We start from the raw sequence: 14,800 nt of genomic DNA, 5'->3' as shown, positions 1-14,800 counted from the left end.
CATCAGGGCCATCAAATGCATGCTTATGAAAACAATCGGGTCTGAAAAAGTGTAGGGATATATATGAACACTATCATATTTTCTCATTCATATATATATATTTCAAATGTGATTGGGTTTCTTGACAGATGATTCTTCGTACAATCTCATTCAGAATAATGGCATTTTCTGAGAATGTCTCATACCACTTAATACATCAACCAGTTGTGATTCTAATGGTTACATATGTGAGAGAAAGGCAAAAGCATACCCAGTTCATTGTCCCTTTTCCAACAGAGTTATCTTTGTTCACAATGTTTTCCATGAGTTCGAATTTCTCCATGTCAAGAGAAGGCAACTCTGATTTGCTGCACTATCCAACATAACCAGAGTATGTCTCTATTATTTATCAATCAGTTTGAGGCTTAGCAGCTTGAAGCATTTCCACCACAAGAGTCTTCACATCCCTAAAAACGATACAAGAAATTATTTTGCAGAAAGAAAAGTATTCAACTCATACAATGCAGTCAAATATAATTTTTAGCAACCTTTTTAACCTATTATCCCCTGGCTAGCTATGATATATTATATATCCATGGTGAAAACAAAATTTCTCAATCTAAAAGGAAGCAAATTTTTGAACTTCGACTTGGTCAATTTTCCAATACAGTATTTAGAAAAATATTTTTTAGCCATAGGGAAATTACAAGCCCATAGCAAGAGGCAGTGGCCTCTCTTACTCTTATGACTCGAGATTTAGCAATGGGTCCATTGCAGGGGATGATGTACCTCCTCCTTCCACACTCCCATGCATGTTTCCAAATGAATGGAGGACAACAGTCAGGAACCAGAATGCGAAAAATAAGAGTTTTCCCTACCTAGAGTTTATATGAAATTATAAAATTAAAAAAAAAAAATGACCATAATATGTATTCCATTAATTGGTAAGAATGTATTCCTGACAACTGGTTAGTATCAAATTAAGTAAGACCCTTCCAGCCAATTGCCGTAATTAGAGTGAAACAAAAGCAGAACAGCAGAGAGGAAGAGTTCTTTTAAATAAAATGTCTCACTTTCGATCTTCTGCGCGTCTAGGGAAAGGTATTCGAAGCTTGAAAGTGTTCCCTTCATAACCAGCCTAAAAGAAAAATAAGCAATTAAAAAAAAAAAAAAAAAAAAACCAGATTCATCAGAGGAAGAGTTAAAATAAAAAATAATTGAACTAAATATAGAAGTGTATAGAAAACCCTTCGAAAAAATGTGCGACTCTTTCATAATGCAAACGTCAATTTGTATTTCAAGCCACCAAAAAAAAAAAATGATCAAATACTTGAGCAAAGCCCCATTTATTTCAAGAGAAGACAAATGGGTTTTCAAAAAGTATAAAGAATATGTACCAAAAGCAAAAGGTTAACCATTAGTGATACGGGGATACCTTGACATTGAAACCAAGGCTATCTAAATCCAGCATGTAAGCAGAGTCCACCTGCAGACAGATAAAATTCCAGCTTTTACGAAACTAATCAAAACTATCTCCCCAATATGTGTATGGGGACGTGTATGTATGTTTCAGTTTTTTTATGATGGCATTATTAGCACATCCAGGCAATTGAAACACGCACATCACATGTTTCAGGTCACATCGGAAGATTCAACCAGTTTTGGCCCAATCATATGGCACTCAATTCATTGGATCTAGACATTTTTAACAGTAACAGGCAAGGACAGTCTGAGTATAACAATGGTGATAAGACATCCCACACTGAGCTAAAAACAAAAAGAAAGGAGACTTCCTTGCTTCCCTGTTCAAATGGTAATAAGATGTTTGAGTGAAATTTCAAATTACCGGAATTGACGTCCAGTGTTGCACAATGAGCTTTGTATCTTCAGAATGATCTCTATTCATGTGAGACTGAGAATGGAATTTCAATCAGGCTGAAGTTTTGATAAGAAAAAGAACCATGTACCACAAAATACTAAATAAGAAGTCAATACCGCAACAGGCTTAGAAAACTGAGCTATCGGATCAACGTGGGTGGATTTGTACTCTTCTCCACTGAACTCTGGAAATATATATAAGAGAGATGCATAAAATGACAATGGGGAAAAGTGATAGAAAGAATACAATAGCACAAAATACAAAATTTATGGGAGGTGCAGAAAACATAGTAGAACATGTAACAAGTTAGCAACAAAGGCATAAGAGACCTATCTCAAGTGACCTGCAGAGTATCAAAATCCCTCGCTCCTCTAAAGGATAGAAGGAGTTGAAAATGAATTAGACTATGATTAAAAGCAGAAAAATAAAAGGTAAACACACCTCCTGATCCCAATAAAGCTGTGGCAACCCCTGAGACATACCGTACAACTTTTGGTACGATGCGCATAAATTGGAAGTCACCAAAGTCAACCTTCATATTACAAGCTTTGATTTAGTAGTCCACTTATACAAATATGTAAAATACTGTTAGAAATGAATTAGGATAATTTCCAATTAATTATATTTGAGGGGTATTTTTGTTCTCTCAAAAAGTAAAAAGACAAAAATATTCCTCAAATATAACTAACTGGATGCGCTCCAGTTCCGTTAGACAAGGGTTGAAGAAAAAAGCATGATAAAGAATAGTAGTGCACAAGTTACCCAAAATGCATTTGGATGCCTCGCCAAGTATGCAGCACGAATGGCAGGTCTATCATTTTCAGAAACCTATACCATCAGTAAAAACAATAATGTGAAGTACACACAATTAAAAATCCCCAAAAGAGAAAATCATAAGGCCCAAAACAGCGGAGCAAAATCAATCAAGACACTATGCAACACTTGAGAAAGGTTATATAACTTACGGAAATAGCATCACCGTGCATAGTGATTACTAAATCAGTCCTGTCCTCAGGATCTTTAGCCACAAGCAATGAGCATTTGGGATTAGATGTTAAGTCCTGTACAAAACAGCAAGATGGGACCTTGAGAAGATTATAACTTCTAAATTAAAAAGATACTTATGCAACCAAACATTAGCAGATAAGTTAATTCTAATGAACAACGCATTTATCTTCAATATTGGAGAGGCATTCAGCGCATTTAGTCTTCACTGTGTATTATGAATCAACTAAGTCAAAATGAAAATGGCTCCTTCTTTAGTGAGATTATATGAACAAATGCCTGAACCAAAATATGTTATTGGTATGGGAGCATGTACAAATGAGGGGGGATGTTCAGTACCGATTTTTATAGTACTGTTCGAGGAGTCGATAAGCTAATTCCTGTAAATGTCTATAATAGAAATGTACATGCAGTAGAAAAATTACAGTAATCCATTGAGATATGGTATGCTACAATTCAATATTTGCGACAAGAAATAAATCCTAATTTTAGGATGACTGACCCTTTTAATCTAGTATATATATATATAATGTCTTTTTTCGGGAGCTAGAGGAAATGCATCTCAAGTACATCAATTAGTAGGTATGGGAGGATTAATGTCAGATCCACAAGGACAAATTATTGATTTACCCATTCAAAGCAATTTACGTGAAGGACTGGCTGGGGATGGAAACAAAGAACGAGGAACATTATCGACTGTATAATTATCCAATCTAAAGGTTATGTATTAGAACTGGACAAACCTTCATATGAACTGCGAGGCTGCTGACAGCTAATATTGGAGATCCATCTGCGTCACAGGCAAAATCAACCATCGATCCTGATGGGTAGCCCTCATGCTTCTGCACATGAAAGGGATTTCAGAATAAGATTAGGCAAGGACAACAAAGATGACTGAACAATGAGAAGCAAAATCAAATATCAGACTTAATTATGCTAAAAAATTACGGAAGAAGAAGCCATATTCAAGATTTTCAGGTAGAAGCAGAGAAATTATTCAAGATTCAATCAATAACTATACTAAAAGTACATCAGCTGCCAATTCAGAAGTCAGAATCAAGACTAACAACAAGCCTACAACACCGAAACAGCACCTGAACTTATGGATATCTAAAAGGGCGTTTCGAAAACCTGAGAAAAGGTAGAGAGCATTCCGCGCACACTATGATCAAGCACAGTTCGAATCTCCTCAATCGGAGCAAGCCGAGCTGCCTTTTCCTGCAACAACAACCACCCAAACTCAATAGAATCCCGACGCATTCGTCCATACACGATCTTTTCACCGCCTGTAGTGATATCCAAGTTGAAAAGAATACCTGATGTGCTTGAATCAGATGAAATACATCGGAAGCGTCTTTGCTGCCATCTCCAGGTGACACACCCTGATTCAGAACAAACATAACAATCAAAATTTTTTTTTTTTTTCTTTTTTGTAATTATTTAAAACTTCTTTTTCTAAAAGTAATCAATCAATCACAAAGCACCTGAGGGTTTGTGGTTGGTTGAGCAGAGGATGAAGCAGCCATGGAGAGAGGCCGAGTCGGAGGAGAGAAGAGCGTGAACGAGTTGGGAAGGGAGTGGCGAAACTGTAAATTGGGAGGAGAGTGAGGGGTTTTTATACGGCCATTTATGCGAGAAAATAGGAAGGATGTCTTCGTCCATGGCGATGCCACAGTCGTCATGTCTTCCCCAACGCGCCAACACCTACCCCTTCTTTTTTCTTCTGAAGTTAATAATATTTAAATATGAATTTTGACGAGAAATTGTGGTTTTCTTTAAAACTATCTTATTATTATTATTTTTTGTCTATATGCTATCTTTATCCACTGTAAAATCAAGGCTTAACAGCTTCATTCAATCAAGGAGCAGATCTGGAAGAAAGACAACAACCTCACCCATTTGGCATTTGCACAAGTCAAACACAATTCGTCAAATGAAATCAAATAAAAACACTCAAATCAATCAAAACAACAAAACATTAGTATGAATCACTTTTATTTTGTCCAGATGAATCCTCAAACTTTTACAAGAAATCACTCAATCGGAGTGGAGAGTGTCGCGGTCGTCGTAGTCGTCAGAGGAAGGAGAGGGGGAGCAGAAAGAGAGGGCGAGGCGGTGCAAGTGTTGGAAAGGGAAGCAAAAGAGGAGGTGGAGGACGTGGTCGCTGCTCAATCTCTCTGGGTTGCACGCAATGTATTGACACAAATCCGCTGACACGTTGGCCACCCACGCCACCACAGGGCTGTTCATCACCATGTCTCGATCACTTTGTCTCCCGCGGGCCGCGGCTACGCTTCCTGCCTTTGGTGTTTTGGTAGGAAATGGGAAAGCGTGTTTGAGTCAACAACGCCTCGCCCGCGGCTCTCCTGCTTCTTCTATTCGTCTGCATTTAATATTCTTAATAATAAAATAAGTTTTACTTCTATTACTCGCTTTACGTTGTTTTGTGTTGTCTTATTCCCAAGCTTTATTGGCATATCATTCAAAATAATGTTTTTTTAAAATTAATTATAAGTAAATTAAATAATGTTAAATGCAATAACATTACATTTTCTGATTTTCACTCTAAAATAGTTTCTCTTGGCTTCTCGAGAATCCTTGTCTGTTGCTAAGGGACCGGAATTCCTTCCCTAATATTGGATGGCTTTGAGTGTATCTGCCAAGTATATGGGCTTGCTAATGCTGCCTGAGCAATGGCCTACACACCCGAAAAAATCCTTCACACAAAAGAGCCCTTGTTCTTGTTCAAACAGAAGACCCGGCCCCTTTCACCTCCATTTTATGCGTAGGATTGTAAGAGATCCAAATCTCTCTCTCTCTCTCTCTCTCATCTTTTTGTTTAATCACAGTTGATGTGCGTAGTTACAAACATTTCATTCAATTAATTAGTTAAATTCCTCACCCACAAAGGCATTAAATGAGATTGGAATTGGAGTCTTCAAAATCTACCACATGTGAAGAATGAGAATATGCATTTTAAGGACCAATGCAACATAGAAGCTTTACGGATTTGAGTTGTGTCTGAGGCTGCACTACTGTTATGATCTAAATAAGCTTTTTGGTAACTCTTAAAACTTCCTAGATTCGTCCTTAAGCCAATAATTTCACTCTCTTTTCCATGTAACAAAGGAATCCAGTGCAAACATATATACCCACACTTTTATTGCAAACACAACAAGGAAGTGAAGAACGAACTTACCATATAAGAAAACTACAACGAAACTTGTGGACTTTAAATTGGAGTAAAAAAAGATGTAACTATTTTTACAACTGATACCCTTTTGGATGACCTGAAACGAAGATTCCCATTATTTCCCCAAAAAAAAAATTGATGGTAGGTAATGAGCTAAGAGAAATGTTACTAAGTTGACAGCACCAATCCCATATTTTTCAAACCCTACCAATCTATAAAAAAACATAAAATATTTACGTAGTTTCAAACATTTAGATAAGTACTTCAAGCCTACTATTTTTCTACCAAGAGCCTGAAGGTGTTAAAGCAATGTGGATGCCACCACGCCACTTGTGTTTGAAATGACATCCTCTATTGTGATAGTAGAATGATTACGCGGGGATCAATGTTCCGGTGGTGCATGAGCATAAGCTGTAGGAGGTTCTATCACTGATCTTTAAGAAATCCTTTGTCCTCCAAGTAAGACACTACTTGCCCTGCCATGGCACCTGGGGTTGCGCAAAACCCATCTTTCGGTTGTATTTCAATCTGTACAAAGGGGGAAAAATTATTCTGTTTGATGCACAAGATAGACAAAAGGCACATTACTATACAAGATCGCCTGTCATTTAATGATGTTTCCTAATCGATCAACTTTAATATCCATGCGGACATGACTAAAATTAGTTTTCATCCTTCAATAAAGACATACCTCACAGTTCAATGGTGGTTCATAAGGATCATCTATCCCAGTAAAACCTGCAACATAGATGGTTATTTGCAAAAGGACCAAAAGGTGATAAGGTCTACATTATCATCACAGTTCACTGATTTGGGATGATTACTTTTTTGCAAAAAAAGTAGAGTGGGAAATCATGATGACAAAAAAAAATAGCCATTTCATGAAACAAAACAAGAAGATAAGCTACCATATGATCATAGGACCACTAGACTAAAAGAAGGTGTTAATGAGAAAAGTTTAGGTGCTGCTGCAGCACCACCCTCTCACTAAAGAAGCGCAATAATGTAAACTTCTGAAAAATTCTGGGATTTAAATAGCACCAGGATGGTGATTTAGGAGAACTTAATTATACGTGGATGGTTTAGTAAAGCTGGTTTTTATGTGCAGAACAGAATCAATTAAACATGGAATAAGAAAAGAAGTAATTCATGTACCATGGAACCAAAATAATGTGCTAACCAGCCATACCACATAATGCCTGAATGTTGAAAACAACTATTCAAAAATAAAAAGATCAGGAGGCCGCAATATTGGAGCAGTATCCAAACTCTAAGCTTCCCCTCCATGTATTCTTGAGTTCCTTTCAAGCTCATAATGCACAGAACAAGAAGCTTATAATGGAAGGGAAGGCAAATACTGCTGCCTTTCAAAATAACTCTCTTAATATACATTAATAATCCTTGCATTTTGATTTCTCTCCCCTTTTATTATTAGGATGTCACAGAACGAAAGTTTTTTTATTGTGGGGGGGGGAGGGGGGGCGGGGGAGGAACCACACCTTTGATCTTTCCAGCCCGTGCAAGCTTGTAAAGGCCTTTTGTATCTCTTGCTTCACACAATGCTAGAGGCACGTTCATGTAAACCTGTATACATACAGGTAAAATTGATTTCCATCGTGCAAATAAAGAAACCAAGTCAGAATATTAATAACTGTACCAAGGAGCCTTGCCTCAATAAAATTTGCATCTGGCAACATCGCACGGCAAGCATCCCGATCTTTTCTATATGGAGATATCAGACTGGCAATACAGATCAAACCAGCATCCGCAAAGAGTTTTGCGACTTCCCCTAGATTAGAAAAATAATAAAGATTACAGTGTAATAAGCACTCCTTATTCTCTATTGTAGTTGAGCAAATGCCCTTATCATCTACTGAACCATAACAGTTACAAGTTCATGTATGTTGACATCAACTCAAATATATGTCTATATTCTAGCCGTGAGGGTGCTGCACCAGATTATGGCTGGCAAAAAAATTTATTCCTAGCTTTTCCAAGCCAAACAGCACGTATGCTGTTACATATTGTAGATTCTTGGAAGGAGGGAAATAAGGTCAAAATCAGGCCAGATACAAAACCTATGCTGTAAGTAATGGTAATCAAATTTAGCTGGCTCTATCAAGAAACTCTTTCAAATGATCCAATACTCATTATAAATGACAGAACCACCAAGAACATTAAAAATCAAAAACTCTAGAGCAATGCGTGATGTGTAAGCCATTAAAATCCAAATCCAATTTCCATCCTTTTTGAGTCAGTCATACAAGCCTTCAACAATATAAAAAAACAAACTAATGAAATGAAATTAAGCATATACCAGTGCATACTATATTGAATGTCAATTCACACGTCCATTTTGTGCCTTAAATCTGTTTATAAAAATCTAACTTTCAAGCCTTAGCCACCTCCAAGTAGAAAAAGTTTGTTGTTTACAGAAAATACTTACCAACTCTGCGTATATTTTCAGTTCGATCTTCTGGTTTGAAACTAAGGTCCTTGTTTAGTCCATGCCGAAGGTTATCTCCATCAAGGACATAGGACAGCTTTCCCCTAGAGTGCAGTTCTCTACTTAATGAGCATGCCAGTGTGCTTTTCCCTGAACAATTTGTACAAAAAGCTTCAGCAAGACATAGCAACTACATCCAGCATAGCATACTAGAATACACCTCAAATCTTTAATTAACTAGGAAATTCATCAAGGATACATCATAAGAACACCTTGTTCACTTCTCAACATATTGGTAATGTAATGCTACAAATAAGGCTTGTAAGAAGGCAACATTTCTGATCGTTTTATGGATTCTACTGCTGGTGATTAATTCACCAAAAAATAATCTTCAGAAAGACAGGAAGGAATCATTGGTAAAAATGTTGGCATTCGGTTCTCATTATTGAACTGCTGCATTAAACCTCTACATGATAAGAGGACAGGATGGACTGCAAGAATTAGATTCAACCAAAATACACTAGCTTCCTGGTGTAAATTTTTACTATTCAATTTTTTTTTTTTTCTTTTAGCTACTCAAAGATGCAAATTTTGTTTATTCTAAAACTAGCTCAAAATGAAACAATGCAACTACAGCTACATTCACATTATCCATCATCTAAAAAAGCCACAAAACTACACATGGTACCTGAACTAAACTGTACACGTAAACAAGGGATTCCAAGACCTCTTATAGTCTCTGTTCATATATTTAGGCTCTAAAAGCAATAGTTATCATCTGTGAACCAGCTGGGCTTGAAGTATTGGTTAATTCATAGCCCTGTTTATAAGCCAATCTATTCACGTTGTGAACTGAAATAACAATAGAAGCAGTTAAAACCTAACTAAACTACAGGTTTTTAGCAAAACCAAGTCCTGTATTGCACATTCCAACTTCATCAAATTGAATGAGTGATGATTACAAAACTAAAACATTGATTCTAGAATGAGTCTTAACAACTAACTGAGGTCAGCTATGAATCATTATCAACTAACGAGGTGTACCATATGTATTCGTTTTTATCATTCCATCCTATCTAAATTTATACTTTTAATCGCTTCTCTACTTAACATATCCTTCTTCATGACTTCTTCCATGTTATTTTAGACCTCCTTTTACCTCTTTTCAGTATATTAACCAGAATTATATCACTCTCTCACTGGTGTTTTACTGGGTCTCCCTTACACAAGGTCAAATCATCTTGAGTGACTCTACCTCATCTACTTCCCAATGAGAACCACCCACACACAAAAAGGTAAGAAAGAAAAAGGCCAGGGCATCTTTTTGTCTATAGATCACCCAAATCATGAACTAGCTCACTCCATCCAAAACCAATGCAAAATGATACAGGTTCAATGACAACAATAGATGTAAGCCTAACATCAAATTGGAAATTTAATTTATACACAACCAACAACTAACTATAGTCTCAAACTTGGAGTCCAACTAGCAAAAATAACATAGACATCAATTCCACAAAATACTACAAATTTCTAATGAACATAAATTATAGACATAATAAGTCCAGTCTCTCATGGACACAGTACTTATCTAGAGCTCCTAATACAGAGAGTAATCTGCAAGTCAATTTAAAAACTATACCTGATCCGCTGAGACCCGTAATCCATACTACACACCCCCTTTGATTAAGCAGCTTTTGCCTTTCAACCTTCCCAACTGGACATTCTTGCCAAAATATATTTGTTGAATTGCTTAGAGTAGACATCAGAAACGTTTCTTCTGTTCCTTCCCACAAATAAAAGTTAAATCATTAACAAATCCTAATATAGAGTCTAGTAGAACAATTTTTATTTAGCAAAAACAAAGATATTTGATTATAACCTTACTTTTTGTGATATAGACCAAAAAAAAACACTTATTGTAACATTCTGTGTTTCAGTATTGGCTTGAGATAAAACCAATTATGCTCCTCTCTTTTCCCAATTAGTAGGTTAATGATTTTGTCCTCTTCTTTCCCCACTTCCCAACCAACAGTTGAAGAAACAAATATACTGATAGGGGGTAATGTTCCTTCTTCCACATTGATCAACCAAGTGCTACTCTTCTAGTTTAATTTTAAGAAATTCAACAGAAGTGAGGAACAACAGGAATGCAAATCCATCCTTTTTATATTAGAATGAAAAGATAATGTCAGAAATGATCCTAGCCTCTAAAAATTCAAGAACAGTTGATCACAATCATAATGTTACACATAAAGAAACCCTTGTAATTGATGAACACCAAAGCATGCATTTCCACAAAAAGAAACCGAAAAATAACAAACACGACACAAAACAAAAACAACCAACCATTAATTAGAGAGATAGATTCAATACCTAAAGGCTGTTTGCTTCTTTGTCAGAGAGAGAGAGAGAAAAAAGAGAAAGGAATGGGAGCTGAAAACGAAAACAAGGGAATTGAAGAAGGAATGGGGAGCAATGCATTAGCGTTTGTTGAGGTGGTCCGCCCTGTTCTCGAGGCTTCTGTTTCTTGGGTGCATATATATATATATATTTTTGGGTGTTTGAATTGAATGAATGAATCTAGACATGCCCCTGGGTCTGGGTGTGTGCTGCTTTTCTTTTCCTTTTGGTTTTGTTTGTCAATACTTCCGCCACTGTGTGTGACGCGCCTTGTGCGTGCAATCCTCGTTGTGAACGACGTCGGATGACATGTAATCTACCAACAACGTCGGATTTAATTGGAATATTGGACGTCGCATTAACTCTTCAGCCAATAAATGTCAAACGTTGGAGATATTTATAGCATTGTCAATTTGTCATACCCCATTCATGTCTGCTTTTTTTGGTTACTACCCATTCACGCACTCTAATACACTTATACACCATGCAATCAACAAATTCATTTTAATTATAATATTTTCTACCTTTGGATTATTCAACTCCTAGTCCTAGTTGACTTTCTTTTGACCACAAATTATTTAATCCTATCATTATACTTTATATTATTTTCACTCTAATCATAATCATGTATGACTGATTAGGGGGTGCTCGATCTCTTGGTATTATTATAAATTGGAAGCGTGAAATTCCATCTCGTGCATGGCACGGACAATTAACCCAATTTTTTTTGTTTAAAAAAATGGCAAGGTAGGTAATGGAATGTTATTTATAGAACTAAAAATTTTGTACAGGCCTGTGACCTTCTTGGGTTCAACAAGAATAAAGCCCACCATGATGGTCTTATTGCTGTTGATGCCCTTGCAATTTCCAAAAATATCAAGAAAGTATCTTTGAGCATCAATCTGCTTGGAAGGCTTAAGTCCTCTCCTCCTTTGGAAAAATGTCGGTCCTCCTCTATAATTCAAGTTCAAGATAAATTTTAATACTGCTATTAGGAATAATTCTAAAAATTTCTCTTAAGTCGCTCTTGATTGCACCCGTTTCATTTTAGAAGGTGACTCCTGATAGTGTCTCTAGCCTCTAGCCCTTCTACATTCCAGCATTATTTAAGATTGGAGGATTTCATCAATCACCTCTAACATCTTTGTTAATTGCAAATTTTTGCGCCAACCATACTTTAGGCTGTATTGAGAAAGCTTTCTGGCTGCTAAAGAAAATTGGTGCCGGCCCAGTGCATCAAACCAGAAAAAGAAAGGTCCAACTTTGAACCCCAAGCCCAGTTAGCCCAACGGTAAGTAGCTGCTTTACTTCCTATGACACCTCCAGTGACACGGACACCAGCGGTCCCCTCTCTTTTACCCCCAAAAGTTCCAACCTCAGACCGGAGTGGGGGGAGTGAGGAAAAGCAAATGAGTGGGCGATAATGCAATCGCACCTCTTACTGGTGGGACCCGCCCCCATAAACGGCTCCTCCGGCACTGGCTATGGCTTCGGCTTCTCCTACGCCGTCGATTCCACTAATCCCACCGCCTCTACATGGCCCACCACCCGACCCCGACACCGACGTCGCTGCACACTGGTAGTCTCATCATCGGCGTACGAAATCAACGGCTCACAGGACCACTACGCCGTTCTGGGGCTCTCACGGAATGCCACTTCCGCTCACGTCAAACGGGCTTATCGCCTTCTCGCCCGTAAGGTACAAGCTTTGTTTTTTTTTTTTTTCCTAGGGTACAAGCTTTGTCTCGCTCTCAATCCTACAATCATCAAATTGCAGTTTAAGGGCGAAGTCATATTTGTAATTAGAACTTCATTCGAAGATTGAGAGTCATGAATTTTAAATTGAAATACTCTTTCCTGCTGAATCCTTCTGTGGTTGGGAAGTTTCACCCAGAAAAATTTATGAGCTTTTCTGTGAATTCTCTATTAGAGAGGCACAAAACATTGAATTCATTTCTGTATTTATATGGTTTGATTACAGTACCATCCTGATGTGAGCAAGGATTCGCAAACTGGTGAGGTGTTCAAGAGCATCTATCGTGCATACGAAGTGAGCAATCCTTAGTCATCTTTATGTTTTTTGATTTACAATTAGTGCTTTATATATGAATCGAAGTTGAGAAACTTCTTCTGGGGTGTCTGAAAACTTTCGACTTTTTCCAAGTTGAAAAGTATTATATTCATGGGGTGTCCGAAAACTGTTGTTTTGTGAATATAGTGTGGACGATATGAACAATCCCATTTTTTATTTTTGACCAGAAGAAAAGAGTGTGTACTTCTAAAAATTTGAATATTGAAAGTAACCAAAAACCAATGACTGAGATTATTCTTTTTTTTTATTGAATTTGTCTTTGCAATTGCTTCCACATTCAAATATTTCTGAATACAGACTCCTTATGTCTATGGAGATGGAAATTGTCTTATGGTCATTTGGATTTGAGGTTTCAAAACGTGCGATTTTGAAGATGCGAATTTAAAAATGTAGTTAATCATTTGGTAAAATTGCAATTTGGTCTTTAAAATCGCAGTTTAGTCTTTAAATTGTATGTTTTCCCGACTTGCGATTTGAAAACGCTTTTTCTACATTTTTAAACTGCACCCACAGACCTTGCACAATCCATGATTTTGTTTAAAATACCAGTTTTAGGCTGTGAAATTGCAACGCCAAACGGACTCTTAACCAATTGCTTTTCATTGTTGGGTAGTGCGTTTCCCTTTTCCTGAAACATATTTCTAAAATCTAGTTACAATATTTCTGCATCCTCTGTCCTATTAAAAGGTACTATCTAATGAAGCAACAAGGACTCAGTATGACCAAGAACTCAAATTTCAAGAAGATACTGGCAGGCCATATGGATGGAAATGGAATCACAGCCCAGAATCTGAAGACAGGGCAAGGATTTATAGGTGGGCTGCACTGAGGCGGAAAATGCAATATGAGAGATATTGGGAACGCTATAATGTCAGTGAGGAGTATTCCTCTAGTGATGAAGCAGAAGAGGTGGTTGAAGAAGGAAATACAGATGAGAGAGGCCCCTTCACCGAAGTGCTTAGATCTGCCTTTATGTCTTTATTTTTATTGCAGACTTTTGGATCCAGATTGTCTCTCACCTTTAGTAGCATCATGGCCTTGTTTGATAGGAAGTTGGATGTTGGGTATAAGATTGGTTATGTAATTGCCTGGATTTTGGGTGGGAGGGGTGGCGTTTTGCTGACTTTGTGCCTCTCATTTGCAAGTTGGGTTTGTGGAAAAACCAGCAGCAGTGTAGTTGCTCTGGTGGTGGTAGCGATGTGGGTAGGCTCCAGTCTTGCAAGGTATGCACCACTCCCACAGGGTGCTCTTCTTACTCTTCTTTACATGTCTATGAAACTACAGGTTGATTTAAGCTGAAGCTGCGACTGTTATTTCATCTTCTTGTAATAGTTTTTAGCTTCCTTCTTTTCTTTTTTTGTTCTTTAGAAAGTGTTGATTTAAGCTGAAGCTGCGACTGTTATTTCATCTTCTTGTAATAGTTTTTAGCTTCCTTCTTTTCTTTTTTTGTTCTTTAGAAAGTGTTGTTGTATATATGCTGATGTTGTAATACGTATACTCTCCTGTTGGTATATAAAACTCCAGTATCAACTGGTTTGATAAATAGTGCAGAATTGCATATCAGACACTGAAATTCTTCTTGGACCAAGTTTTTGGATTCTTCAGCTCTTTGGTTTCGGAACAATGTGTTCCTATTCCAACCATATTAATCATTAATAGTTTCCAATCATTTTACCCTCAAAAGCAAAAGAGATGTGCATTTGAAAGAAAAAAATAAAAAATAAAAATGTACACGTGTATTTGCAGAAATGAATGAGGTCTAAACTCTTAGCTTCCTTCCCCACAAAAGAAAATTACATATTT

The 14,800-nt window shown here is 37.1% G+C and overlaps 3 protein-coding genes across 4 annotated transcripts; 1 reads left to right on the top strand and 2 right to left on the bottom strand.

Moving 5' to 3' along the window:
- Positions 1–60: 60 nt before the first annotated feature.
- LOC132162087 (uncharacterized) lies at positions 61–5,255 on the bottom strand. The gene is made up of 12 exons (XM_059572335.1): positions 4,348–5,255; positions 4,180–4,245; positions 3,995–4,081; positions 3,607–3,705; positions 2,824–2,919; positions 2,621–2,686; positions 2,300–2,390; positions 1,975–2,042; positions 1,826–1,891; positions 1,415–1,465; positions 1,053–1,117; positions 61–446 (listed from the first exon to the last, which is right to left on the bottom strand). The coding sequence occupies exons 1-12, from the start codon at positions 4,543–4,545 to the stop codon at positions 389–391; spliced, it is 1,011 nt and encodes a 336-aa protein (XP_059428318.1). The 5' UTR covers positions 4,546–5,255; the 3' UTR covers positions 61–388.
- Positions 5,256–6,075: 820 nt separating this feature from the next.
- On the bottom strand, positions 6,076–11,106 carry LOC132162590 (adenylyl-sulfate kinase 3). 2 transcript variants are annotated; one of them, XM_059572851.1, is made up of 7 exons: positions 10,879–11,106; positions 10,145–10,288; positions 8,503–8,652; positions 7,727–7,845; positions 7,556–7,640; positions 6,748–6,794; positions 6,076–6,584 (listed from the first exon to the last, which is right to left on the bottom strand). In XM_059572851.1, the coding sequence occupies exons 2-7, from the start codon at positions 10,266–10,268 to the stop codon at positions 6,483–6,485; spliced, it is 627 nt and encodes a 208-aa protein (XP_059428834.1). In that variant the 5' UTR covers positions 10,269–10,288; positions 10,879–11,106; the 3' UTR covers positions 6,076–6,482. The 2 variants fall into 2 exon arrangements, with proteins under 2 accessions (XP_059428834.1, XP_059428833.1); XM_059572850.1 differs by having other exon boundaries at positions 10,145–10,282; positions 10,879–11,105.
- Positions 11,107–12,242: 1,136 nt separating this feature from the next.
- Positions 12,243–14,570, top strand: LOC132191941 (uncharacterized). Its single transcript, XM_059607078.1, has 3 exons — positions 12,243–12,604; positions 12,887–12,955; positions 13,685–14,570. The coding sequence occupies exons 1-3, from the start codon at positions 12,329–12,331 to the stop codon at positions 14,294–14,296; spliced, it is 957 nt and encodes a 318-aa protein (XP_059463061.1). The 5' UTR covers positions 12,243–12,328; the 3' UTR covers positions 14,297–14,570.
- The last annotated feature ends 230 nt before the right edge of the window (positions 14,571–14,800 follow it).

Source organism: Corylus avellana, chromosome ca9 (genome assembly GCF_901000735.1).
Source record: "Corylus avellana chromosome ca9, CavTom2PMs-1.0".
Classification (NCBI taxonomy): Eukaryota; Viridiplantae; Streptophyta; class Magnoliopsida; order Fagales; family Betulaceae; genus Corylus; species Corylus avellana.
The sequence above is the reverse complement of the archived record's forward strand: the minus strand, read 5'-3'. Positions and strand labels throughout refer to the sequence as shown.